The sequence below is a fragment of the Narcine bancroftii genome, chromosome 3, assembly GCF_036971445.1.
Source record: "Narcine bancroftii isolate sNarBan1 chromosome 3, sNarBan1.hap1, whole genome shotgun sequence".
Taxonomy (NCBI): Eukaryota; Metazoa; Chordata; class Chondrichthyes; order Torpediniformes; family Narcinidae; genus Narcine; species Narcine bancroftii.
In genome coordinates this window covers 270,282,179-270,308,496 of record NC_091471.1, presented here as the reverse complement: position 1 = coordinate 270,308,496, position 26,318 = coordinate 270,282,179, and the positions used below count along the sequence as shown (strand labels likewise).

The 26,318-nt window shown below is 40.0% G+C and overlaps 1 protein-coding gene across 5 annotated transcripts in view; it reads left to right on the top strand.

Moving 5' to 3' along the window:
• adamtsl5 (ADAMTS like 5) overlaps positions 1–26,318 on the top strand; it is a 118,621-nt gene that overhangs the window by 21,166 nt on the left and 71,137 nt on the right. For 4 of the 5 annotated variants that reach the window (XM_069928125.1, XM_069928126.1, XM_069928121.1 and 1 more), the window contains exon 3: positions 19,567–19,707. The exons of the other annotated variant lie outside the window; for it this stretch is intronic. In XM_069928125.1, coding sequence (XP_069784226.1) covers positions 19,567–19,707 — 141 coding nt within the window. The remainder of the gene's footprint in view (positions 1–19,566; positions 19,708–26,318) is intronic. 5 annotated transcript variants of the gene reach the window in all.

The window sequence follows — 26,318 nt, the reverse complement described above, 5'->3', positions numbered from 1 at the left end:
TAGGGTGGTGAGCCAGTATCTGTTTCCCAGGGCAGATAGAGCAAACACCAGAGGACATCTGTGCAAAGTAAAGGGAGGAAAGTTTAGGGGAGACATCAGGGGCAAGTTTTTTTTTAATGCAGGAAGTTGTGCGTGCCTTGAATGCCTTGCCAGGGGTGCTGGTGTGGAGGCTGAAGCATTAGGGTCATTTAACAGATTCTTGGATGGAAGGGAGGAGATGACACTTTTTTTTAAAAGGAATACATGGGTCAGCACAACATCGAGGGCTGAGGGACTGTACTGTGCTTTAATGTTCTATGTATAAAAATGCTTCATGTGTTGAAATACACAGAATGGTACAGCACAGGAACAATCTCTTTGTTAACTAGAGAGGCATAGATAAAGTCTATATCAGTACCTTTTTCCCAGGGCAGGAATAGTGAACACCAGAGAGATGTGTACAAAGTGAAGGAAGGAAGGTTTAAGGGAGACATCAGGATAAGGTTTTTTTAAAAGAGTTGTGGATTCCTGAAATGTATTGCCAGAGGTGGTGGTGAAGGCTGGAGCCTTGGGAGGCATTTAAGAGATTGTTAGACAGAAAAAGAGGATTATAGGGTAGAGGTTTTTTTAATGATAGGTGTGTATATAGATCCGCATCACATTTGAGAACTGAAGGGTCTGTACGATGCTGTAATGTTCTGAGTCCTTCAGCCAACCGTGTTAATGCTGACCAATTGAGATGAGCCATTGTCAGGGCAGTGTGGGTGGTGGCGGGGGCGGGGGGGGGGGGGGGGGGGGGTGGGGTGAGCTACTGACTGAAATCATAAATATTTTACATAGTTGGTTGGAGTAATGTTTGGAAGAAACCATCTAAACCAAACCGCTTCACCAGGAAGGGGGCCATAAACTTTGAGCAGAGTCCAAAGGGGGCCATGACAGGTATATAATCTGACATAGACTAATCCCATCTGCCTGCACGTGATCCATATCCCTCCATTCTCAGTTTTTTCGTGTGTCTGTGTAAATGCCTCTTAAACCTTCCTCTTGTGACTATTTCTACCACTTCACCTGACAGTATGTTCAAGGCACCTAATACACTGGGCAAAAAAAAACTTGCCTCACAAATCTCCTTTAAATAATCCCCCTTTCTTTTTAAATCTATGCTCTCTATTGTCTGACATTTCCACCATGAGGGGAAAATCTACCTGATCTATGCCTTTCAAATTTTATATACTTCTATTGGGTAATTTTTGAAGTTTGACCACTATTATGTTCGAACAAGAAGCTTTCACAATCAACCCTGAGACCAAGACCATATTTTGTTTTAGAACCATAAAACATTACATCACAGAAACAGGACCTTTGGCCCAAATAATCTGTGCCAAACTATTCTCTCTCATCACATTGACCGGCACTGGGGCTATAGCCCTCCTATCCATGTACCTATCGAGATTTTTCCTCGAGTCAATTTTGACTCCATATTCACCACTTCATCTGGCAGCCCATTCCGTGCTCTGCATGAAGCTTTTTTTAAAAATTTGGACAAACAGCACAGTAACAGGGCCTTCCAGTCCACTAGCCCATGCCATTCAATTACCTGGATTAACCTCCTACCCCTGTACATTTTGAAGGGTAGGAGGAAACCAGAGCACTGGATGGAACCCACTCAGACATAGGGAGAATGTACAAACTCCTTACAACAGCGCCAGATTCTTCACTGTAATGGCCCCGTGTGACACTGTGACACTAACCGTGGACCATTTTCCCCCAATGTTCCCTTCAAATATTTCAGCTTTCACCCGTAACCCATCTCCTCTAGTTCCTGTTTCAGCTAACCTCAGTGAAAAAAACAACGTTAGAAAAGGTTAATTGAGGGATAAATATTGGCTTGGACACAAGGGAAAGCTCCACTGCTCTTTGTTGACGCAGTGGCATCTGAGATAAACTGAGAGAGATCATACACTGGCTTTGTGTATCGATCAGGAACTTGAGGCCAGTGCAGTCAATAATGTGAAGAGTCTATTTAGCCATTGGAACTTTTCTACAGTTCAATAATATGGAATCAAATATCTGGCTTGATTTCACCTACCCGATTTTTTTTTTTTACCAAATATCACTAATTAATAAAAAGCTCTCCGTTTGTCTATTTTCATTAATGGAAAATAATTAAATTTTTATCTCTCTACTTGTAGAAATATTTCCTACCCTCATTCCTTCAAGGTCTTGGATAGACTATTTAGATTGATCCCTGGACCTACACTCCTGAACCAGTGAAAACATCACAGTTGCTTAAAAATTATGCCTACCATTTCTCCTTAACATCTTGAAAATCTCAATCAAATCACACCCTAATCTCCTAAATTCCAAGAAATCAATAGCTATTTTAAAATTTGCAGTGAATGTTGTTTTTTGTGCATTTTCTTGTGACTGAACTAGCACTTGGGAAACACTAAAAACTTTACTGGCAGATTTCAGGCCACATTAGGCAGACTTAAATAAGAAAGTAGAACTCCCCTGTGCCCTATTTGAGCCTTTGGCCAAAGCTCTGAATACTTGACACTGAATACAAACAAGCATGATGTTTTTGTCTCTATTTTGTGTACATGAATTCCAAAGTAAGGTTGGTTGATTACTGGCAATTAATGGCATTGTCAGGCTGACTGGGTATGTCTCTGATCAGGATTCTTAATTTCTACCTCCTTACCCCCAAAAAGCATTTCACTGCAAGCATTTTGATATTTAGATATTTAAAGTAATCAAGAAATGTCATCTGCATGTTAATGACTCAAACGTCTTATGAAACACATGAATAAATGAGGTGGTCCTTTAAATGTTATAACATCGGTTTAGCTGAATGTATTATTTTTGTCGTGACTTGCCAAAGGAGAGGAAGACTTAGGGGAGACATCGGGGTAATTTTTTTTTACATAGACAGAGTTGTGGGTGCCTGGAATGCCTTGCCAGGGTGGTGGTGGAGGTTGAAGCGTTAGGGGCATTTAAGAAATTCTTAGATAGGCCCCATGGATGAAAGAAAAATAGAGGGTTATGAGGTAGGGAGGGTTTTGTTTTTTTGGTGGGTAGGTATATCGTGGACTGAAGGGCCTGTGCTGTCCTATAATGAAAAACAGCAAGGAGAGTGGAGATGTGGGTGATAAATTAAAATATCTAGAGAGTCTGTACAGAAATAATCTTAGAGTTAGATAAACACTGAAGTACATTGTTTCTGTTGCAAGGGAAGTTTTCCAAGTGAACTCCCAATTTCTGTAGTTAATTTGCTGTTGAGCACTTGATGTCAGATTTTTGCCATTTGCCTGTTAAAAGAAATGAATCTTTTGACTCGTTTCCTTTTGTTATTTACTCTAACAAGTTAATTGAATGGTAAACTATTTTGTTTGACTTCTTCAGAATTTGCAGATAGTTGCATGAAATGGAATAAGTTCAGAACTACCCTGCAAGAAAAATCTCTACAAATTAATGATAGCTCCTTGGAATGAGCTTCTGGTGGAGAATCCCTGACTCAAATATCCAAAATGATCCAAAATCTGAAACTTTTTTTCATCCATGGTCCCATAAGGTAATAAGTAATAGAGTTCAGAGATTCCAATCAGAGAATGGGACATAGGTGGTGCATTATTGAGTATAAATTTTTCAATACATTTTCAGTTAATTTTTGCATATGCATATTTGTTTTGTAATGTGAATGCATGTATCTTTAAGTCTGAATGAATGAGTGCTTTTTCTTTTAAAATGGTGTTCCAAAATCCAAAACACTTCTGGTCCCATGAATTTCATATAAAGCGTACTCGACCTGTATCAATTCCTGCCATAGTCTTTTAAAGGGTGTTCATTTCAAAAGGGGCATTTTTGGAAATTCACTGGAATCCCTGCCCACTCTTTTTCTCTAGATCCATATTCACCAGAGTTAACAAAGAGTGTTTGCAGTTGCTGGGGTCAAGTGCAGTATGTAAACGTGCTGGAGAAGCTCGGCAGATCATGCAACATCCATAAAAAGTAAAAGATAACCAGCGCTTCAGGCCTGGGCCCTTCATCAAGTAGAAGCAAAAAGGCCCAGGCCTGAAACGTTAGTTACCCTTAACTTCATATTAATGCTGCGTGTCCTGCTGAGTTTCTCCAGCACGTTTTGAGTATTCTATATTTACCAGAACCAACAAGTAAATTATTTCAGGGTCCCACTGGGATTGAGTATGATTAACTCACCAAGACACAGAATCTCACAGAATATGGCCTGAGCAATAGCAGGGCTAGCAATGAGAATCCTTCTCTGAAATCTCACTGAAAGCTTTAAGTCAGCAAAGCTGTACCTCGGCCTTTGCCAGTTCTCAAAGCTGATACATTGAGGGACTTTCAAAGCTGATACATTGAGGGACTTTCAAAGCTGATACATTGAGGGACTTTCAAAGCTGATACATTCAGGGACTTTCAAAGCTGATACATTCAGGGACTTTCAAAGCTGATACATTCAGGGACTTTCAAAGCTGATACATTCAGGGACTTTCAACGCTGATACATTCAGGGACTTTCAAAGCTGATACATTCAGGGACTTTCAAAGCTGATACATTCAGGGACTTTCAACGCTGATACATTCAGGGACTTTCAACGCTGATGCATTCATGGACTTTCAACGCTGATACATTCAGGGACTTTCAAAGCTGATACATTCAGGGACTTTCAAAGCTGATACATTCAGGGACTTTCAAAGCTGATACATTCAGGGACTTTCAAAGCTGATACATTCAGGGACTTTCAATGCTGATACATTCAGGGACTTTCAATGCTGATACATTCAGGGACTTTCAACGCTGATACATTCAGGGACTTTCAACGCTGATACATTCAGGGACTTTCAAAGCTGATACATTCAGGGACTTTCAACACTGATACATTCAGAGACTTTCAACACTGATACATTCAGGGACTTTCAACACTGATACATTCAGGGACTTTCAACGCTGATACATGCAGGGACTTTCAACGCTGATACATGCAGGGACTTTCAACGCTGATACATGCAGGGACTTTCAACGCTGATACATTCAGGGACTTTCAACGCTGATACATTCAGGGACTTTCAACGCTGATACATTCAGGGACTTTCAAAGCTGATACATTCAGAGACTTTCAAAGCTGATACATTCAGGGACTTTCAAAGCTGATACATTCAGGGACTTTTTTAAAAAAAACTATCAAAATATATTTTTAAATAATAAGCTAAAAACTTTAGACAAACAAGATCAGTTATACATTAAATCACTGTGACATGATTGATGGTACTTGGAGACTTGTAAGGAGGGCAAAGATGCTTTTATTAGCTTACAATATAGCCAGTATCTATAATGGTCTTCAGGTAAATTGGAGTTTATAAACAGGGTTTATATCAAGTCCAATGAGGATAGAGCCAAGAGGAGGGTCCGATTGTCTAATCTACCCATAGACCATGATTTCCAGTTCACTGCAATCACATCATTTTTTAATTTAATAAAAGAGAAGCTTAACTTTTCCTATACATCATTTGTGCAGATCTAACTATGTCGCAAGGTATAGGAGCAGGTTTTGTCCCCCCCCTCCCCCCCCAGACAGCATTCCAGTGGACTCCACGTGAAGGCCAGCAACAGAACAAAATGATAGAATAGAGTTGCAAATTTCCCAATAAGCTCTTCAATTTTACTTATGATCAGAGGCACAAATATCTCTGTCAGCCTTGATTCTGTGGGATGAAGGCCCAGTTTTCGTGCTGCCTGATTCTTCCCATTGCTTTCCAATATCACCTGACCAAAACCAGGCAAATTCCTGCTTGAGTATTATCTTTGGAGAAGAATCAGGGGTGGTCTTATTAAAGGAACACGAGAACCGTAAATGAAGGGATTGACTTGTTGGGGAGTCTTGAATGAGGAAACAGTGAAATATAAAGGGGGAGACATTGAAAATTGAAACATCAACATTTTTCCTAGCAGAGTCTGGGTGAAGTTCCCTTGCCCTGGAGGGCAATAGAAAAGAGATCACTGCAGGTATTTAAAGAGCAGGTAGATCTATTTTCTTTAAAAATATCTGGAAACTTGTGGGGGGAGGGGAAGGTGGATATGGCACACAAGAGGGGTTAAGGCTTTGGGCCATGATCCTATTGAATGTTGAGGTAGACTTGAGGTCTTGCTGCTCCATTGTGTATTCTTGTGTGTTAGTCTGAAGGCAACAAACCAGCTTTATTTGGTCCTGGACCAAATGGTTGGTTTTCCTTTTGCTGAATTAGCAAACATTTTCAAAAGCTCATCACAAATAAGTGACGATTTAGCTTTGGTAATAATTCAAGCATTAATGGTCAATATGCCGGTTCGTACTGGAGACATTAATTGAATTCAAATTGATTTTTTACCCAAGGTTTTGAAATTATTGCTTAGATATTTTCTGTATTAAAAGTTGCTGCATCCTCAGGTGGGGTTTAATCATCTAATCAATTCAAACATACTCAATTACTGAAGCTTAAACAGCCAAGGGTTAAAGAGTTTATTCAGGTCCATTGCGAGCCAGTACAAACATTAAAATGATTAATACATTGAAGGATTCATTACCTTTGCAATCTCTAGATTTAAAGGGACTGCGCTCCATTAACTTAAAAAAATCACTTTAACTGGATTTTTTTTGGTATGGTAAATTATTACAATATAGAATTAACTATTTGAAAAAGTGATGAAATGAAATCGACACCGGCTTGCAGTGGGGAATAGGATACCTATTTATAAAGGAGAACATTTCATTGTTTTGAGGAAAGAATGGGAGATAGGATTAAGTGAGTGGCTCATTGAAAGAACAGATCACAGGCTTAATAAGATGAATGGTCTCCCCATTTTTTTTCTATCTCAACTATCCACACCCTTGCCTCTGAACTGGAAGAATGTGGGTTGAAATATTACCCTGCAGCTTGGCACAAATAATTTAGTCTAATAATCCAGTGCAGATAAAGGAGGGAATGGTGTAAAAGCAGGAAATTCTGGAATCAACCAGTCAGTCAGGCAGCATCTGTGGAAGAAGCAATGAGTTTTGGCCACAACAGACAGAGTGAGAGCAAGTTAATTATCAGTTGAGAAGAGGGTAGGGGAGAGAAGGGCTGAGCAAAGGGTTGCTCTCATTCTGCGAAGCCAAATGGATTCATGTGACATTTGAAAGCAGATTATGCTTCTTTGGAATGAAACAAGAATGTCTGCAGACACTGTAATTGCACTTGATAAGGAAAAGTGCTGGAGAAACTCAGCAGGTCCCATAGCATCCATAGGAGCCAAAAATGTTTTGAGCTTGAGCCCTTGTTCGAGGTCTTTGTTTTTGTTGTGTGTTTCTAACCACCAGACTGTGGACTTGGGCACAAAAGGCCAAGCTATACTCAATGTAAGATCAGGACCTCAGTCTATGTTCTCTGGTGAAAGAATCTCCAATTCTTTCCACAACCTGGAAGGAGAGCAGGGGAGATACTAATATTACGAGCCCTAAGGACTCCAAAACCAGCAGCAAAAGAAATTGACCAAGTCGCTGCCTTACTTAAACAAAATTGGTTTTATTAACACAGAATAAAAAGATTAATTTGTCACTATTACTTTACTCCCATGGTGTGTGCTTGTGTGATTATGTATCTTTTTCACTGTCCAGCCACTAACTGTTCACTTCTCCAAGTTCACTGGTATCAGCAGTTTCAGGACTGTGCATAGAGTTAAACATTTAACAGGCTCTGGTGCCTTAACTTGTTACCAGTCAGGAAGGTCTTTGGTGGGTGCAGAAGGAAGGTCTTTGGTGGGTGAAGAGAGATGTCCTTTGTTCGTTGGACACGTAAATTGATTTCCTTCAATCAGCAACTGAAGTGTCTTTCCGAAGAAACGTGCTTTTTTTTCTAGGTTACTGCAAAGAGTTCTTCTTTTCCCCTATTTCAGGAGAAATACAACCAGCCACTGCAGAGATTTCAAATAGGCTGAACTTGGAACTTGAAACCAGTCCAGAAATGTGGTCTTGAGCAGGCTTTTCACTTTGCAGCCTTTAACTGACTGCCACAGCTTTTATCCTCTGCTCTTCCTCGACCTTTTTTGACTCCATCTCCATAATGTGATGTTTTCTTGCGAAAATTGACCTAAACTACCTAATCTTATTCTCCTTTTTTAAATATATTTTATTAACTTGTTCCGTCACACTAATGATCCACTGCTACAATCTCAAAGCTCCATCACTAAAACAGAATGATCTGGCCAGACTAACGTGGTTGCTTGTGGAAGCTTGCTGTGCAGAAACTGAATGCTTTGCAACAGTAATTGCACTTGAAAGGTATTTTTAAAAATTTTAAGTTTGAACAAGCAGAATAATGACAGGCCCTTTTGATCCAAGAGCCCATGCCATCCAATAACACCAATACCTACAAGCCCTACACATTTTGAAGGGTTGGAGTAAACCAGAGCCCTCAAGGGGAAAATCTACTAAGACATGGGGAGAACGTACAAACTCCTTAGACTTTGCCAGATTTGAACCCTGCATGCTGGCGCTATAAACGGCGTTATGTTAACCATACCACCCTATACTTGGCATACGGTGTATTCAGATGTCCTTTTCAATAATGTTTATTTAAAATATATAGTTTATCAGAACATTTCAACTTTATCCTCCTTCTTCAGCATTGCTTTGTTTAGTACCTAATAACAGCAAACTATCACATGTTGATTAGTTGTGATTTTGAATAAAATTCATTTTTGAGGGTTAGTTATAACTTTCAGTTGGAGATTCAACTCTGCATCATGTTTAACCTCTCAATTTGTTATGAAATGGGATTATTTGAAAATGTCAGCAAGTGAAAGACAAACTGCACGAGTTCATGTGATGGAACTTTGCTGTCTGCAGGAATTGGCAAATTTAAGATGGGTTGTATTCTCATATTAAGCCAGTCTTCTCGCCATCGCACAGCAAAGTGATCATTTCAATGTTGGGTTGTTTTGCCTAATTTTTTAATTGAGACGTGAGCAAGCTCAGCACAGAGCTTGTAGAGCTGGATCATGTGTGGTTGGTCTTGTTACTGAAACATTTTAATTTCAAAAATGCATCTCCATTTGATGTGTCACACTCCCTTCTGCAGTCTGAACAGTCAGAGCTCCAGGACAATTTTTCAGTGATCCAAGGACTTGGATTTTTTTTTTAAATTGTGTGAAAAGAAGCTTCCAATATGAATCCTAATTCCTTTTAATTAATCCTCAGTTTTTTTTTTTCCTCTCTAAATGGTAAGACATGCAATTTAACTCCTTTAATTGTATTAAATCAAGAGTTTAAAGGTTTTGTGAGCTCATTTTCTAAACTAGGAGTACATCCATGAACTTCCAATTGAAGATCAATGGTCTGTGTGCTTCCATTTTGCCTGATTTCACCCATTTTGTTCTGATCAGCCTTCCTCCTCCTTGCTTTGACATTGCATTTACATTGCCCTCTTCTTGGCCACTCTTCACTTTTCCCCCCCCAGTTGTGTCCGATCTTTCACCTCCATGGCCAATCAACTGGTGTTTGACATTTAAGTTTATTGTTACCTAGTTTCCTTTGTTGCTTTTCCCTCTCCTCTTCAACGGTCATTGAAATCATACTCTGACACTCACCTTGTTTTCCCAATTCTAAATTGAAGGAAAAAAGCCTCAATATCCATTCAAAATAAGTTTCGAAACCCAACTTTGGAGTTTGACACTTTGAAATTTTGACACTTTGAAATTTTGACACTTTGAAATTTTGACACTTTGAAATTTTGACACTTTGAAATTTTGACACTTTGAAATCATGCCCAATATAAAATAGAATTCACTATCAAACATCAGTGTTGAATTAAATTCATCTTTCTTTTTCAATCTTTTTATTAAACATTGTAGTAAACGATACGAGAAGAACAATGCAGAATCGAATAGTGAAAACAGAAACATCGCTATATTGCAACACAAAATACAACGGGTAATATATTGAACAATATTGTCCCTTTCTCCACAATTTGGAATATTCAAAAAAGAAAAGAAAATTGTTGAAGCCCCATCTAACCAATCAAAATAAACCAAAAAAAAAATTTACATTCTTGGGGTACGTTGAAGCTTTGTTCACTATTAGCTGGAATCATCTGAGATCTCCATCCTATTTTGGTTCAAACTGAAGTCCTTCCTGGTGTAGTAGCAAACGGGAAACATGCTGCAAATGATAGTGGGTGACTTTTTTTAAGGAATCCCCTGATATGCAGAAGTACCAAGAGCTGTTAGTGCGGGACAGGTGCCAGAAATAAAATGAGAAAAATATGTTTGCCTCAGAGACTAATTGCAGCCGGGCGTATTCGACTTTCGTGTATTTATTTTAATCAGGATAATAACAGCTCACAAACCAAAAGTTGATTTGAAGCAGGCTCATTTCAGTGAGGCTAATTTTTTGTTTTTGTTTTTAAAACTGTCCCCCGTGGAGAGTAGAAGTGACATAGGAATGATTAAAATCAACCAATTCAATCAGAATAAATCAGTTTATAAATTTTCACTGATGGCCTGGTGATAATCGAGACACCAGATTAACTTTCTATAATGTTAATATTTAGAAAGCTCAATCACAGTGACATGAGGAAGAAAATTAGCAGTACATATCTGAATTTCCGCTGGATAGGAAGAGAAGATTACTCTGGGAGATGAACAGGGTTATGTAATATGTGACACGTTTCCAAATGGGAGTTCTTTGCTTTGATGCTGAGGGAAGAAAGAAATGGGTGGAGAAGGCTATTTGGTCCTTCAAGTCTGCTCCACTATTCATCAAATCTAGCTGATCTTCCAGCACTGTCCCTCTATCACTTTATTTCCCCTGGTATCCAGAACTCCACCCATCTCTGCTTTGAACAAGTTCAGTGACTGAGTCTCCAGGTACACTTCTGGTTCTCTTCCCTTTCATAAATGGCCTATCCTTTATTCTGAAATGATGAACCCTCTCCATTCAACAGAAACATTGTATCGGCAGCAGACTGTCGAGTCCTGACAAGAAACCAAAGCAGTATCAAACGGTTGAACATCCATCTCCTGACACTTGGAGCCCTTTCCATTGCCCATGGGGCAAAAGGCAGCATCATGCTAAACTATTCTTCACTAGCACAAAGCTCTCCAGCCTGGCACCATCCTGATTGGCACTCCATCAACCACTAAACATTCATCCTCTCTGTGAGTGTGTCGTGGTGGCAGAGAGTGTGGTCTACCACAGGGCCCATAGTTACTTGCCCAGGCTCCTAATACAGCATCTCACAAATCTGTACCCTCCAATACTATGAAGGGAAAAGGACCATGGGAAAACACCTCTACCTCCAGGTCACAGCACATCCTTTCCTGGAAATATGTCACTGGTCGTTTGTGATCACTGTGTCCAAATCCTGGGACTCCCCATAAAATAGCCCTCTGATACTTTCACAAGAAGGACTTGTAGTAGTTCAAGAAGGCAACTTGCAAACCCCCACTCAAGGGGCACAAGGAGCATTAAACGCCAACAAATTTCAGATCACCAAAATGAAGAAGAAAAGGCAGGAAAAAAATCTTCCTCACATGAAATCCACTATCCCTGAGAAACTGGTCTGGGGAATCTTCACCGTATTCTCTGAGTGAATTATACAAGTACATTGATATTTAGTAAGTGAAAAATATTCTAGGTATGCTTTCACCATGGCTCTGGATAATTGCAATTAGACTTCCTTACACATGGGTTCGTAAATAATGCACTATTTGCTTTCTGAACTCTTTGCTGCGTAAGGATTTTGGCTTTCAGTGACTTTTGAACAAGACTACCTCAGTCATCGCACGTCAACAATATCCCTCCATTAGCTTTTTCTCTCTATATCTGCCTACGGTTTTCCTTTTAAAATATTTTTATTGAGTTTAACATAATCCATATACAAGATATTAATAAAGAGAGGTTAAATAATAACATGACATGAAATTAAAGTAAATGCACAATATGATAAATTTTAAATTCCATCCCTTATTATTAAATGTGATTGTCTATTAAAATGATTGTACATATAATTCAGTTAAATACTATTATAAACAAATTGCACTATACCTTGATAAAAGCTGAAAAAAAATGGAATATTATCCAGGATAATCATAATTAAATCCAATGATCTAAAAGAAAAAAAAGCACTAAAACTAATACTAATCTACCCCCTCCCTCTAATCAAGGTTATAAGAGAAATACTTTGATGGATCAAGTCATGACCACCAGATGACGGACAGATCAGCCCTCGAGCACCTCTAAGAACCAATTATGGTAGTATTGTATAAGTGGCCCCTTTTCAAACTGTAAATTTTTGATCTTTGATATTATACCTAATTTTCTCTAAGCTTGGATATGATATGACATCCTGTAGCAACTGTGCATGAGTTGGTGAGAATTCATCTATCCATTTCATTAAAACTACTCGTCTGGCTATCAATGTGCTACAAAGCTAAAACCTTTTCTTGAGGTGCTCATAAAAGTTTATCTGGCTGATGCGAAGAACCAAACGGGGCAGTTAAATCCAATTTAATCTTAAAAACCGTGAACAAGGAATGAAAATTTGGGGGGTGGGGGGTGGGGGTTAATCATTTTTCTTTGGCTAGTTCTATTATAGATAACTATCTTTTCCTGCCTTCAGTATGAGATGAAAGCTTTAAGGAATGGTACAGATTTGGGATTAATTTTTTTAAATATTTTATTTATAAATTTTAAAAACACAAAAATTCACTTATTTTACAATATTAAAAATCCATTGCAAATACATGATGTACCCAAGAAAAAAGAAAGACTCCTAATTTAACACCCCCCCCCAAAAATGGGAAAAAGTAAAATGTAGGACAAGAGATTTTCAACAGGAATACTCCTTATATAAAGCTTGTTATAATATATGGAGTCCTATTTTAGGAGATATTAAAAATTTTAAACATTTATTTATTTGAAATAACTTTGCTTCTTTTAAACAATCATCAGTTAAGTTTAAGCTCCCTAATACACTTTTTTTTTAGATATTTGCAAGTTAGGAATTTTGTTCGGTCTAAATTGAATGATTTTCCTCGATTTGCAGATTCAAATATTCTGGATTTACTTTTTGATCTACAATTTGTTCACAGTGGACTGATGTCCCATATTTATTGGATTTGGGATTGGCCCCAATGGCTAAGATTAAAATGATTGGGGATGTGATCTTAATATAACAAGGCACTATTTATTGTAATTTAAAGTGGTACACAGAATACACCATGTCTAAACTCAAATTATCATGCAAATGTTGAATCATTTTGTAAAAAGTGTAAAGTTTTTGAAGCCTCACAGATTCATATGTTTTGGGATTGTCCTAAATTAGGAAGATGTTGGCAGAATATTTTTCCTTCTTTGTCCACCTATGTTTTTTTGGCTGTTGGTCTGTGCTCCTCTCCTTGACCCCCCCCCCCCCCCACCACCTTCCCCTGGTCTCCCCATCCACTTATTCAGCTGCCTGTCTGCTTTTTGCTCAGACCTTGATGAAGGGCTCAGTCCTGAAATGTTGGATACGTATCTTTGCCTCATTTGGATGATTTGGGTCCTGGTGGGTTTCTCCAGCACTTTTGCATATTAATTATTTTTTTTAAAGCCCTCCCTTTTTCGTTTCGTCCACTAAAGTGGACAGCCTTTGACATTGAGTGCTGTGAGACCTGCTGAGTTCCTTGCTTCTGTGTTTTTATTTGCCTTAGACTTTTCCACATTGTCTTCCATCTTTTTGCTCACTTGTACGTATCTCAGTGAAGCTTCTTCATTTTAGTGTCATCTGCAAACTTTCAAATAAGGCAATACACAAAAGTGCTGGAGAAATTCACTTGGTCACATAGCATATAGAGATGCTGCATTACACAACCATCACAGTGTCAAATAAGGCTGATCATTTAAAATGATGGAATGTTACATTATTATAAACAATATGCTGTAGTTTAGGGAGATTATATTTCCTGCTTTAAGAAAACTAGTTTGAAAATGTCTGCACATCACAGTTGGCATAGCGGTTACAGCGCCAACGATCAGGACCAGGGTTTGAATCCCACGCTGTCTGTAAGGAAGTCATATGTTCTCCTTGTGTCTGCGTGGATTTTCCCAGGGGCTCCAGTTTCCTCCCACAGTTTGAAACATACCAGGGGTTAGTTGGGCAGCATGGGCTCATGGACTGAAATGGCCTGTTACCATCTAAATTTAAATCTAAAAATATGATACTGTTATCAACAGTTTGAGCAAAGGTGATTGGGTAAATCTGCTGCCAATCAGATTGATGACAGCAATGGTGTAAGTAACCAAGATTGATTAAATGGACTTGATTTATAGTCCCCACTCCTGAATTTTATTTTGGAGAAATTGTTCCATTTTCACTGGAAAGAGCTGTAGGCTTCTGCTCTAGTTTGTTTTTGTCAAGTCAGTGGACTTTGTTGAAAGTACAATAGAGTTTTTGATTTGGGTCAATTACCTCATTTTCAACTTCCAACACAGTGTCAAGAACTGGTTTTTTTTGGGGGGGGGGGGGTGGAAGGAAGAGTTCTATTTAAAATTCCTCCTTTACTGCAAAATGCCTTTTGAAAGTTTCATTTGATTTTCCACCTGGGGCACATTTAAGACTCAAATGGCTAGTACATATCGACTTTAAAAGTACAGGGTATTTCACATTTTAAAGAATCACAAATGCTGAGATGCTGGAACCTTGAGCAAACAAAGAATTGCTGAGGAACTTAGCAGGTCAGTCAGCGTCCATGGGGAGAAATGGTCAATGTTTTGGATCAGGACCCTCTTGATGGAGATGAAATAAATCAGGACCTGATTGTCATTTGTTGCAATGGAATATTTCCTGTGGCATATGATTTGGGGTGTTATTTTATACTTGGTCAAAATATGAAAGAAGCAGAGCAGTCCTGGGGTAGGGGTCAGGCTATTGGGTCTAAGAATGAAAAACTGCAGATAGTGGAAATCTGAAATAAAAACTGGAATCATTGGGAACATTCAGGCAGCTTCTGTGGAGGGAAAAAGAGACCAATTAATATACCCCTTCCTCAGAAGTGGAAAAAGATAGAAAATAAATTAGTTTCAAGTCCCAAAGAAGGTGGGGGAGAGATGGGTAAAACAGGGAGAAAGTCTCTGACCGGGTGAGACCCAATGGTTTAAACTCAGATTAAACTTCTTTGTGTAATGTGTAGCTAATTGTAAGGTTGTGGGATATACACAACAGGCCAGAAATATAAAATTTATGATAGATTTGGATTGGATTCCGTTTCTCTTCCACATGTGAATAGCATAGTTCCCAAGAGAACATGGTACAGAATATTTCTCGGTCATTCAAGTTCCTGTCTGTACCTGGGAATAAATATGCAAAATAAAACACAAATAATTCCAGAAGTGCTCAATTATCAAGCAATTGAGTATTTCCTGCCCTTTCTATATTTTAGGTTCCTAGCATTATTTTACAAAAGTTCAGTTTTAACCTGAGTTTTGCTGTTGAACTGAGAATATTGCACTTCAGGGCTAACTTTATGAAATGCACTCCAACCTAGCAAGTGTTTTTTTTAAAATTTAGACATAGAGCACAGTAACAGGCCCTTTTGGCCCTCAAGCCCATGCTGCCCAACAACACCCAGTTGACTACTTGCAACCTGATACGTTTCGAAGGGTGGTGAGGAAACCCATGCAGACACTGGGAGAATGTACAAACAGACAGCTCCAGATTCTAACCTGGTCAGTGGTGCTGGAACAGCGTGGCACTAATTGTTCTCACCTCCTTTGAGTTCATCCTCCATCTATTGATAACTGTCAAACAGTATATGTTTCTTGAAATAGCTGCCTTCTGCTGGTTTGTTTAGCACATTATGATTATATCGCTAATGTTCATTTGCTTATTACATTTTGTAGAATTGTTTTAACAAGTTATTTGCAGATTTACAGCTGTGAGAAATGGTTTCATTGCCATTATTTATAGCCTAAGCATTTTATGGTCCCAGATGAATGCTGGAAACCATGCCTTTCTGACCCTCTTTACAGCAGGCTTCAATATTGCTGATCAAGCACAACCTTTATAATGAGCCTGCCACGTGTTGAGCACAAGCGGATGTGGTAGCTACACATTGAATAGTCTAAACTGGAAAAGGGAGCTTTCTTGTTGTTTTGGAGGGGGATGAGAAGAAGATAATTATCTTCCCCTTTGACAACATGGAGTTTTCTGTGGGAGTTCAGGTTGGTGACAATGAATAGTTCCCGATGTTGGTTTTAAATAGAAATGTAACACAGCCCATTGCATTCCTTCCTTCCCCTTGCAGTTATAGAACCAAAAGACATAAGAGCAGTGGAAATAGGCTATTCAGCCCATTGAGCCTGCCCTGCCATTTAATCATAACTGATCCATTTTCCCCACTGCCTGGGCTTCTCCTCACAACCTTCGATGCCCTGGCTAATCAAGAACATATCACTCTCTGCCTTAAATACGCCCATTGACTTGGCCGCCACAACTGTCTTGGCAACAAATTCCATAGTCTCAAGTACATCTGTGCAAGTACAACCCAGCAAAACCGCTTTCTCCAGTCCTCGGTGCGAAACATGCAGACTAGGACAGGCTGTGGCCTTTCGGTTAGGAAGTCCAGGATCCAGTTACAGAGAGGGATGTTGAGTCCCAATGAGGACGACTTCTCTTCCAGCTTCTGGGAATGATCATATTAAATGCTGAGCTGAAGTCAATAAACAGCAGCCTGGAGTATGAGGCATCGTTCGCCAGGTGGGTCAGGACAGAGTGAAGAGACAGGGCTATAGCATCATCTGTGAAACGATTTCTTGAATTGAAATCGATCCAGTGTCTCAGGGAGGTGTGCTTTGATGTGGACGCTCAAAGCATTTCATAATGGTGGTCAGTGCCATAGGGCCGTAGTCAAAGAGGCCTGTTATTGTAACCCTTTTGGGTACCGGGTCGATGGTGGCTGTCTTGAACCCTGCATGAACGATGGACTGCCTCAGGATGATGTTGAAGATGTCTGTGAAGACCTCTGCCAATTGGTCCATGCAGTCTTTCAGTGCCCTGCCGGGTATTTTGTCTTGTCCCACCTTGGATAGGTTTCGCTTCACCTTGTTGTATTTTATTTTTCCAGCATTGTATTTCATTTGCCACTTCCCTACTCATTCTCCCGATCTGTCTAGGTCCATCTGAAACCTCCTTAATACTACCTGCTGTTCCACCTACCTTCAAACCATCTGCAGACTTGGCCACAAAGCTATTCATTCCATAATCTAAAGTATTAATATACAACGTCAAAAGAAGCCTTACAAACACTGACCCCTGTGGCAGAAAATTCACAAAACTAGCAAAAACAACTAATTAATTTTGAGCTGTGACAAAGAGCAAAGTTTTTTTGGGGGACTGGGATGCTGAAAAAATGTTGTAAAAAAAAAAGGTACAAAAAATTAGGAGGAGAAAACAGCAGGTTGGGAGGGAAAAAAGTGCTCGGTCTTTTGAGGTGGGAAGATGCAGTGTGAATCAGAGAGTAACTTCCAGTAACCAGTGAAGTTCAGTGCAGTTAAACATAGGAATCGGATTAGGGTTGGGCTGCTCTCCATGTTATCTTGCTCCTGAAGAATCCTTGTCACCATATTACCTGAAAGACTGCATTTGGACTCGTGCAAGGTTCTGTAATTGACGTAATCGCATGTTCAAATACCTGCCAAATGAGTCCAAAAATGCAGACTTGTCTATGCAAGTGTAACCGAATTTTTAACACAAGGGTAAATCTTAATTGCTACCAAACAACCTTCATAGAAAATTAATTCAATTATTTCTTTCAAATCTTAATTACTGATGGAAATTCTTTTTCTTTTCTGCCTTTTTTTCTTTCTCTTGTAATTCCATTACTCAGGCGATGTTGGAGTGGCAAACCATTCTGACCCAGGTTTTGTGTCGGGGGGGGGGGAGGGAAAGGTGTTGGTCTTGCTTCTCACTAGCGTTGGGGGTATGGTCGTAGTATTAGCAGTGAGGTTTGGGGAGAATGGGGGATAGGACTGTTTTATGAGATTGAGGTGCTCCGATAAATTACCTAAGTGTAAAGTCATTGACCGATTTCAGATTTATTGTCAGTATGTGCATGACATCACACTCAACCTTGAGATTCTTTTTCCTGTGGGCGAGGCAGAATTACCACTTATTAATGGCGCAAGAATAAACTGTACACAACTTTTGCATGTAAACAAATAAAGAAATATAAACTATGGAATGCAGAGAGGGGGGATAAAAACAATATAGTGCAAAAGTAAGAATCCTTAAATGAGTCCCTGATTGAGTTTGTTATTGAGAAGTCTGATGGTGGAGGAGGAGCAGCTGTTCCTAAACCTGGTGGTGCGAGTGTCGTGGCCCCAATACTTCTTTCCTGATGGCAGCAGTGAGAACAGAGTGACGTAGATCCTTGATGATTGCCCTCCAACAGCAATGCTCCCCATGGATTTTCTTGATGGGTGGGGGGGAAGGAAGAGGGTTTTTTTTAACTGTGTCCACTACCTTTTGCAGGGCTTTACACTCAGGGGTTTTGGTGCAGCCAGTCAGCAAACTTTTCACCACACCTCTGTAGAAATTTGCTAGGATTTCCAGTGTCATACCAAACCCCCATAAACAGTGCAACAGCTCAAAAATTGCCCCTTTGGCCAGTCCCATTTGCCCTGTATCTCAAGCCTCCTAGTCTCAGACTTGATAAGACCAGTCTCCTTTACATAACACAAAAAGTTGCCTTCAACTCTCCAACTAATGCTGTTCAAGGGCCCAGGAAGCACAAACAAATTTTGAAAATGTGACATTAAAACATTAAATTGGAAAGCTGTATTCCAATTGATGTCACTGTGTATTATAAAAGCAGCCCATAGGTGCCTGAGGATTACACATCCATTAGACCCACTGCATGACTCACACACACAGCAAAGCAGGATTGGGTTTTGCATTAAGTGCACAAATATTATTCAATGCGACAAAATTTCTAGCTGTTTAACTAAGGTTAGGGTAACATTTGTTGCAACGCTATTCCAGTGTCAGTGACCCGGGGTTCGAATCTGACGCTGTCTGTAAAGGCTATGTTCTCCCTGAGACGCACATCCTTTCCCTGGTGCTCCAGGTCCCTCCCACATGCCAAAGACATACGGGGTTAGAGAGTTAATCGGTCACGTGGGTCTATTTGGGTTGCACGGGTTAGGCTCCTGAGCCAGAAGGGCCTGTTACTGTATTGTATTACTAAATTTTAAAATTAAATTAAACTTTTTTCCACTTGGTCTTTGGTAGCTTGGGGTGAGCATACACTGAAACGTTGTACTCTCCTCCTGATCTTCAGTTCAATGTTGACCACCGTGGAATAGATACTCTGATGTAAATTTGTGTAGTGATCTTATGAAGTATCAATTATGTCATGACTCTCAGTTCACTATTATACCCAGTCACTGGTTTAGTTGGCTGTGTATTCAAAAAAGGATGTTCTGTTTGCAGCTCTAGTATTGTCATGCAAGCAGCTACACCAGGGAACCTATAGACACTACAATAACCATAGGATAAATTTCTCCCACTACAGATCTTAGGAAAGAATTCTTCACATAGAACGTATCTTGAGGATTGGACCAGGAGGTCTCCGCAGCTGTGGGAATGCTGGAGACAAATCCACAACCACTCAATGCCTCTGGAAGGGCTCTCTTTCACTTCCCTTTTTCTTATTGTAAGTGGCACCAGGCAATACTAAAGGCAACTCTTCGACTGCCAAAGAGCAGAGTAAGGAGATTTCATGTAATATTATATTTTTTAATCATGTGGGAAGGGAGAAATCACTTTGCTGGGAGTCCTCTATAGGCCTCCAAATAGCCCTCGGGACACTGAGGAGCAGATAAGTGGGCAGATCTTGGAATGGTGTAGGAAATAATAGGGTTACAGTTATGGGTGATTTCAACTTCCCTAATGTTGACAAGCACTTTCTTAATGCAAGAGGGATAGATGAGGCTGAATTTGTCAGGAGTGCCCAAGAAGGATTCCTGACACAGTATGTGGACCAGCTGATGAGAGGAGAGGCCATTCTGGATCTAGTTCTGGGCAATGAATCTGGTCAGGTGGTGGATCTTTCGGTGGGGAATCATTTTGGTGAGAGTGACCACAACTCCCTGAGCTTTAGCATAGATGGATAAAAGCTGACAGAATGGGAAAGTGTTTAACTGGGGAAGGTCTAATTATGATGGGATGAGGCAGGAACTAGCGAGAGTAAATTGGAAAAAGATGTTCAAGGGAGAAAGCACAGAACTAATTTGAAGGAACTTTAGGGACCACTTGTGCTGGGTTTAGGATAGGTTTGTCTCACTTGGACAGGAAAAATATGGTAAGAAAAGGGAACCATGGTTAATGTAACAGGTGAGGCAGCTTGTCAAGAGGAAGAAGAAAGCATACATTAGATATAGGAAGTGGGAAACAGGAAGGGCTCATGAGAAATAGCCAAGAAGGAGCTTAAAGGTCTTGGGAGAGCTCAACAAGGGTATGAAAAGGCCTTGGGATTTAGGATTAAGGAGAACCCCAATGCGTTTTATGTGTATGTGAAGAACAAAAGGATGATGAGATGAAGATGGGGCCTTTAAAGGATAAAGGAGACAACATGCGCCTGGAGGCGGAGGAGGTTGGGGAGGTCCTAAATGAATACTTTGCTTCAGCATTCACAAGAGAAAAGGTCCTTGCTCAGGGTGAGGTCAGAATAGAACTGACTTGTGTGTTGGACAGAGTTAAGATTAAGGAAGAAGTGTTGCATTTTCTTAAAAACATCGATAGGTTCCTGGGGCCTGATGTAATTTTCCCCAGTTTGCTGTGGGAAGTGAGGGAAGAGCTAGCTGGGGTAATAGCTATGATATTTGAGTCCTCTTTGGCTGCAGGAAAGGTGCTGGAGGATTGGAGAATGGCAAATGCAGTCCCCTTGTTTAAAAAAGGTTATAGGGAGAATCCTGGGAATTATAGACCAATGAGTCTTATGTCAGTGGTGTATAAACTATTGGAGAACATTATCAAGGATAGGATCTATGAGCTTTTGGGGAAGTCCAGTCTACGCAAGTATAGTCAGCATGGCTTTGTGAAGGAACGGTCCAGCTTCACAAGCCTAATTGAGTTTTTTGAGAAGGTAACAAAAGAAATTGAGGGTAAGGTGGTAGATATGGTCTACATGGATTTTAAAGTCAATTGACAAGGTTCCCCATGAGAAACTCATTTAGAAAGTCATGAGGCTGTGTGAATATTTTTTAATGGCTTGAAGGTAGAAAGCAGAGAGTAGTAGTGGAAGGTAAGTATTCTTCCTCTAGGACGGTGACTAGTGGAGTTCTGGGGCCCCTGCTCTTTGTGAGTTTTATAAATGACCTGGATGAAGAGGCAGAAGGATGGGTCAGTAAGTTTGCAGATGACACAAAGGTTGGAGGAGTTGTGGATGGAGCTGAAGGTTGTTGAAGGTTACAAGAGGATATAGACAGGATGCAGAGTTGAGCGGAAAAATGACAGATGGAGTTTAATCTGGATAAGTGTGAGGTGATGTATTTTGGAAGGACAAACCAGAAGGTGGAGTACAGATTTAATGGTTGGCTACTTAAGAGTGTGGATGAACAGAGGGACCTTGTGGTCCAAATCTTTGCATCCCTCAAGGTCACCTGTAAAGAATAGTAAAGAAGGCCTACGGGATACTTGGGATTGATAGGGGGATTGAGTTCAAGAGTAGAGGGGTTAGATTTAGTATTAGATAGATGGTATGGTGAAATGCAAAGTTGTATACTTTTGGAAAAGTTTCATATAATTTAAAGAACAAATTTGATCATTTTTTGAAAATTTTGTTCTGCCTCACCTTAATTTTTAAAATTTTATTATTGATAGGTGTTTTATATATATCGTGTGTGTTTGCCTAAGTACTATATATTAAACAGTAGTGTTTTAGTTCATTATATATTTTAATATTTAGTGGTTATATTCATAGTTGTAGAGGTTAATAAATTTATGTCATTAGTTATAAGGTAATATCCAGTATTGTTTATACAATGAACCTATTTTGTTTTTTCATTCTTCTGTTCTTTTTTTCTTGCTTTTCTGTGTTGGAGGGAGTGGGTGGGGGGGAGAAAAAGTGATAAAATAGCATGTATTGATCTTGATATGTAGTAATTTGGCTATGTATGTACTTTTTAACATGTGCCAATAAAATTTGGAAAAAAAAGAGTAGAGAGGTCATGTTGCAACTCTACAAATCACACTTAGAGTATTATGTTCAATTCTGGTCACTTCACAGAAAGGATGCGGAAGCTATGGAGAGGGTGCAGAGATTTACCAGGATGTTATCTGGATTGGAAAATAAGTCTTGAGGCAAGGTTAGCAGAGCTGGGTCTTTTCTCTTTGAAGCAAAGAAGGATGAGAGGAGACTTGATAGAGGTCTACAAGATTGAGAGGCATAGATAGGGTGGGCATCCAGTACTGTTTCTCAGGTTAGGAATAGTGAAAACCAGAGGACATGAGTGCAAAGAGAAGGGAGGGAAGTTTATGGGAGACGTCAGTGGTACTTTTTAATGCAGAGTTGTGGGTTCTTGGAAAGCTTTGCTGGGGGTGGTGGTGGAAGCTGAAACATTAGGGGCATTTAAGAGTTTCTTAGACAGGCACATGGATGAAAGAAAAATAGATGTTAGTAGTATGGAGGATTTAGTACTTTTTTAAAGGAATATATGGATCGGCACAACATCGAGGGCCGAAGGGTCTGTAGTGTTCTATGTAGAACACCATTATCTGTGGAGCACATTCCTAATCCTAACGCATTCTGCACTGCAAACCACTGCAGAACAGTGAATTATAAATATACGGTGTTAATCAGTGAATTCCATTTACTGATACTGATTTTTACATAATAGGATGCTTAAAAATTTCTATTGTGTCCATAAACATGAAAACTAATTTTCCTTCAAAGCTGGTACTCATTTTTTATACTTTCAGCACTTTTCATTGAGGAGCAAATTAATTGAAACCAAGCATTAGGAAATAGGAGCATCTGAAATTGAAGAAGCTTTGAGGTTTCTGAAAGGGGGAGAGAAATGGGCAGGCAGTGCAGATCAGTTGGCACCAGTCTCTTGGACCTTATGTTCTACACCACCTGAGTTCAGATTGGGATCTTTACCTTTTCAATGACTACTGAGGTGTAAGTTTTAACATCTTGTGGACCCATACATCTCTTTACTGCTCCACCACACCCAGTCCAAGGTTCCTTTTGTTGTCATGTACAATACATACATTAAAAATGTAACGTACATGATGTTAACATTTGTTTGCTGTAAGGCAGAGAGTCGTGATAAGTCCACTTTTGTGTAGGGAATATATCAGGAAAGAGTGTAAAGAACTGTATATAAAGTATTTATTGTTTCCGTATCATTTTTCACAGCCTGAGTGTTGAATTAAGCGCATGACAAAAAGCATTTTTCCATCATGCATTATTTGTAATACACCTAATTACATATATGAGAACTATTATTGATACCAGTTTTTGGTCAACGATTGGATTGATGATTGAAAATGACAAAAATTATTGACAAATGAGACAAAAGCATTTTAATTATGTTTCCCTGAAAAACCACAGATGTGCTGTCCAAATCCTAGGGATGTGATAATGGACATATTGTATGTCCTCCCATTTTGGAAACCAGCATCATAGCAAACATGCAATCCGTTCTAAATTTCAGGTTGGTATGTTCTCGCAACTTGGTTCCAAATCTTCTGGCCATAATTATGTTTTGTTTTCTCCAGAGACCATGATCCTGCTGTTCCTTATAAAAAGAGGTGACCCATGCTCAATTTGAGCCTGATACACAAGGTGCTTAAATGGCTGTAAATTCCTATCTGCAGCTGCAGTTAAAGGAAACTATGACCATTGTGTTAGTGTATTGATTCTATTGAAGTCTAATTATCATCTTACTCTAATTGAGTTACATGACCACCATGCTATAATGCTTGCTGTGAAAATAAATAGAAATGTACAATGGGAACTGATGACAGATAAGAAGTTGGGAGCTGGTCAGGATGCTTAGTTCCATTGTCCAATTCACTCGTATTTGTGACCTAATTCTGTGAACCTTGGTACCCTGAGAAGTGTACGTCAGCTCCTTCTTCACTAGCTTCCCAAAGTCTTCTAGTGTTACCACCATTATCTGTTGTTTACCTTTGTTGACTCTCTTCCCAGGAGACACGTCTTTAGTGTTGTTCAACGAGGAAACAGGCCCTTGCGCCCAAAACATCCAATATTTAATTACATTATTAATCTGAATTTGTTTATCAGTGTCTACTTAAAGACAGCAGAGGATCATCTTGATTCTCCCCTCTGGCTCAATGGGTGTTTGGAGCCTAAACTCATGGAAAGGACTCGAGCCCTTCACCTGTGAGGCTAAGTCCAGAGCTAGTTTGTTGTTGGTTCTGGCTATCACAATACTGCTAGGAAACTATTAATGCTGTATTCTGTCCAACTAATTTGGCTTAGCAATAACAGGATGTGTTTATTGCACTTTCTGTTGATTTGTCAATGTGAAAGATAGATTTGATTAAACTGTAAAGCTTGCTACAGAGTCATTGAGTCCAGTTTATTGTCATCCAATTGCACAAGTACAACCCAATGAACCAGCATCCTCTGGTCCTCAGGGCAAAGCAAACAGACACACTACCAGCCCTAGCACACATACATGTGCAAGACAAGTATTTTATCTATACAAATAAATATATGAGAGTCTCGGAAAGTTAGTGTGAGCAGTTCCTTTGGTCGTTCCGCATTCTCACTGCCCGTGGGAAGAAGCTGTTCCTCCGCCTGGTGGGGCTGGCTCTGATACTCCTGGATCTCTTTCCTGACAGGAGTAGCTGAAAGTTTCTGTGTGCGGGGAGGAAGGGGTCCTCCATGATTTTTGCATGCTCTCTTCAAACATTGATCCCAGTAGATCATGTTGAGCGGGGGAGGAGAAAGAGAGGCCCCGGTGATCCTCTCTGCTTCTCTTGTGGTCCTGTGGACTGACTCCTGATCCAGTTCTCTGCAACATGTTTGCACAACAAAGTGCACCTTCTGTTACAGGGGACTATAAAGCTTGTTCCACCTCTAAACACTTTTGCCTGGGTGCCCTTATTCTTTCACCATTCCTTCCATGGAAAACTGCTTTTGTTACCAGTACATAAATGGGTTTCCCACTGCTTGTACGTCTAAATTATTGTCAATAATGAACTTTTTTTTTAAAAAAAAGCCTTAATTCATTTTCGATCACCTTTATGCCTCCACCCCAACAAGCTGTGAGCTTGCTATTACCTCACCAACAACCAGAGAGGCTGGAAACCAGTGATGCATCCAATGTTAACCATTTCCTGATGGACGCTCAGGATTGAAAGGGACTCCTTGTTAGCAGACTATTCCACAACCGGGACTTTTGATTTTGCACTCTTAACATTCACATGCGTCCCTTCTCAAGCTCGTGTAACTTCTGCCTGATGGAAGGAAGGTTGAAGAGAGTATGACTGGGCGGGGTGAGTCCTTTAAGTTTTTAGCTGCAGTCTTGAGATTGTGAGAGTTACAGGCAATCAGTGGAGAAGTGGTTGGTTTTTGTGGTGGTCTGAGCTTCATTTACCACTCTCTGTAGTTTCTTGTGGTTTTGGGCAGAGCATTTCTACCAAGCTTGGATGTATCTAGACCGGATGCCTTCTGTGATATATCTCCTAACATTGGTATGAAACTTGGGGACATGCCAAATTTCCCCAGGTTCCTAAGAAATTAGTCTCTGCTGTGCTTTCTTGAATGTGACATCAAAGTGGTGGGTTGTTGATGAAATGTATTCGAAGAACCTGAAGCTCTACTATATCCACTATTTGTGCACTAGGATGTGTGCTTCTCTCTGATTCCAGACATCAGCGACCATCTCCTTCATTCTGACCCCGGCAGGAAGGTTGTTATCCTGGTGCCATTGTGCTCACGATCTCCTTCCTGAGCTGTCTCATCATTGAGACCCAGCTTATGAGGATGTGCCATCTGCAAACTTGTAGACGGAGCTGGAATAGTGTTTAGCTATGAAGTGTACAGGGAGTAGCGTAAGGGCCTGAGCTCTCGGCCTTGTGGGGCAGGATTATCGTGGAGGAGGATTTGTCACCAGTGGTGGCCCTGCAAGTCAGGAATTAAGGATCCAGTTGCAGAGGGGGCTGCCGTTGCCTATGTATCAAAATTTTGGGATGAGTTTGTCTCATACTATGGTGTGGAAGGCCAAGCTGTAGTCAGTGAACAGGAGTTGGACATGGATGACCTTGTTCTACAGAAGTTTCAGGGTA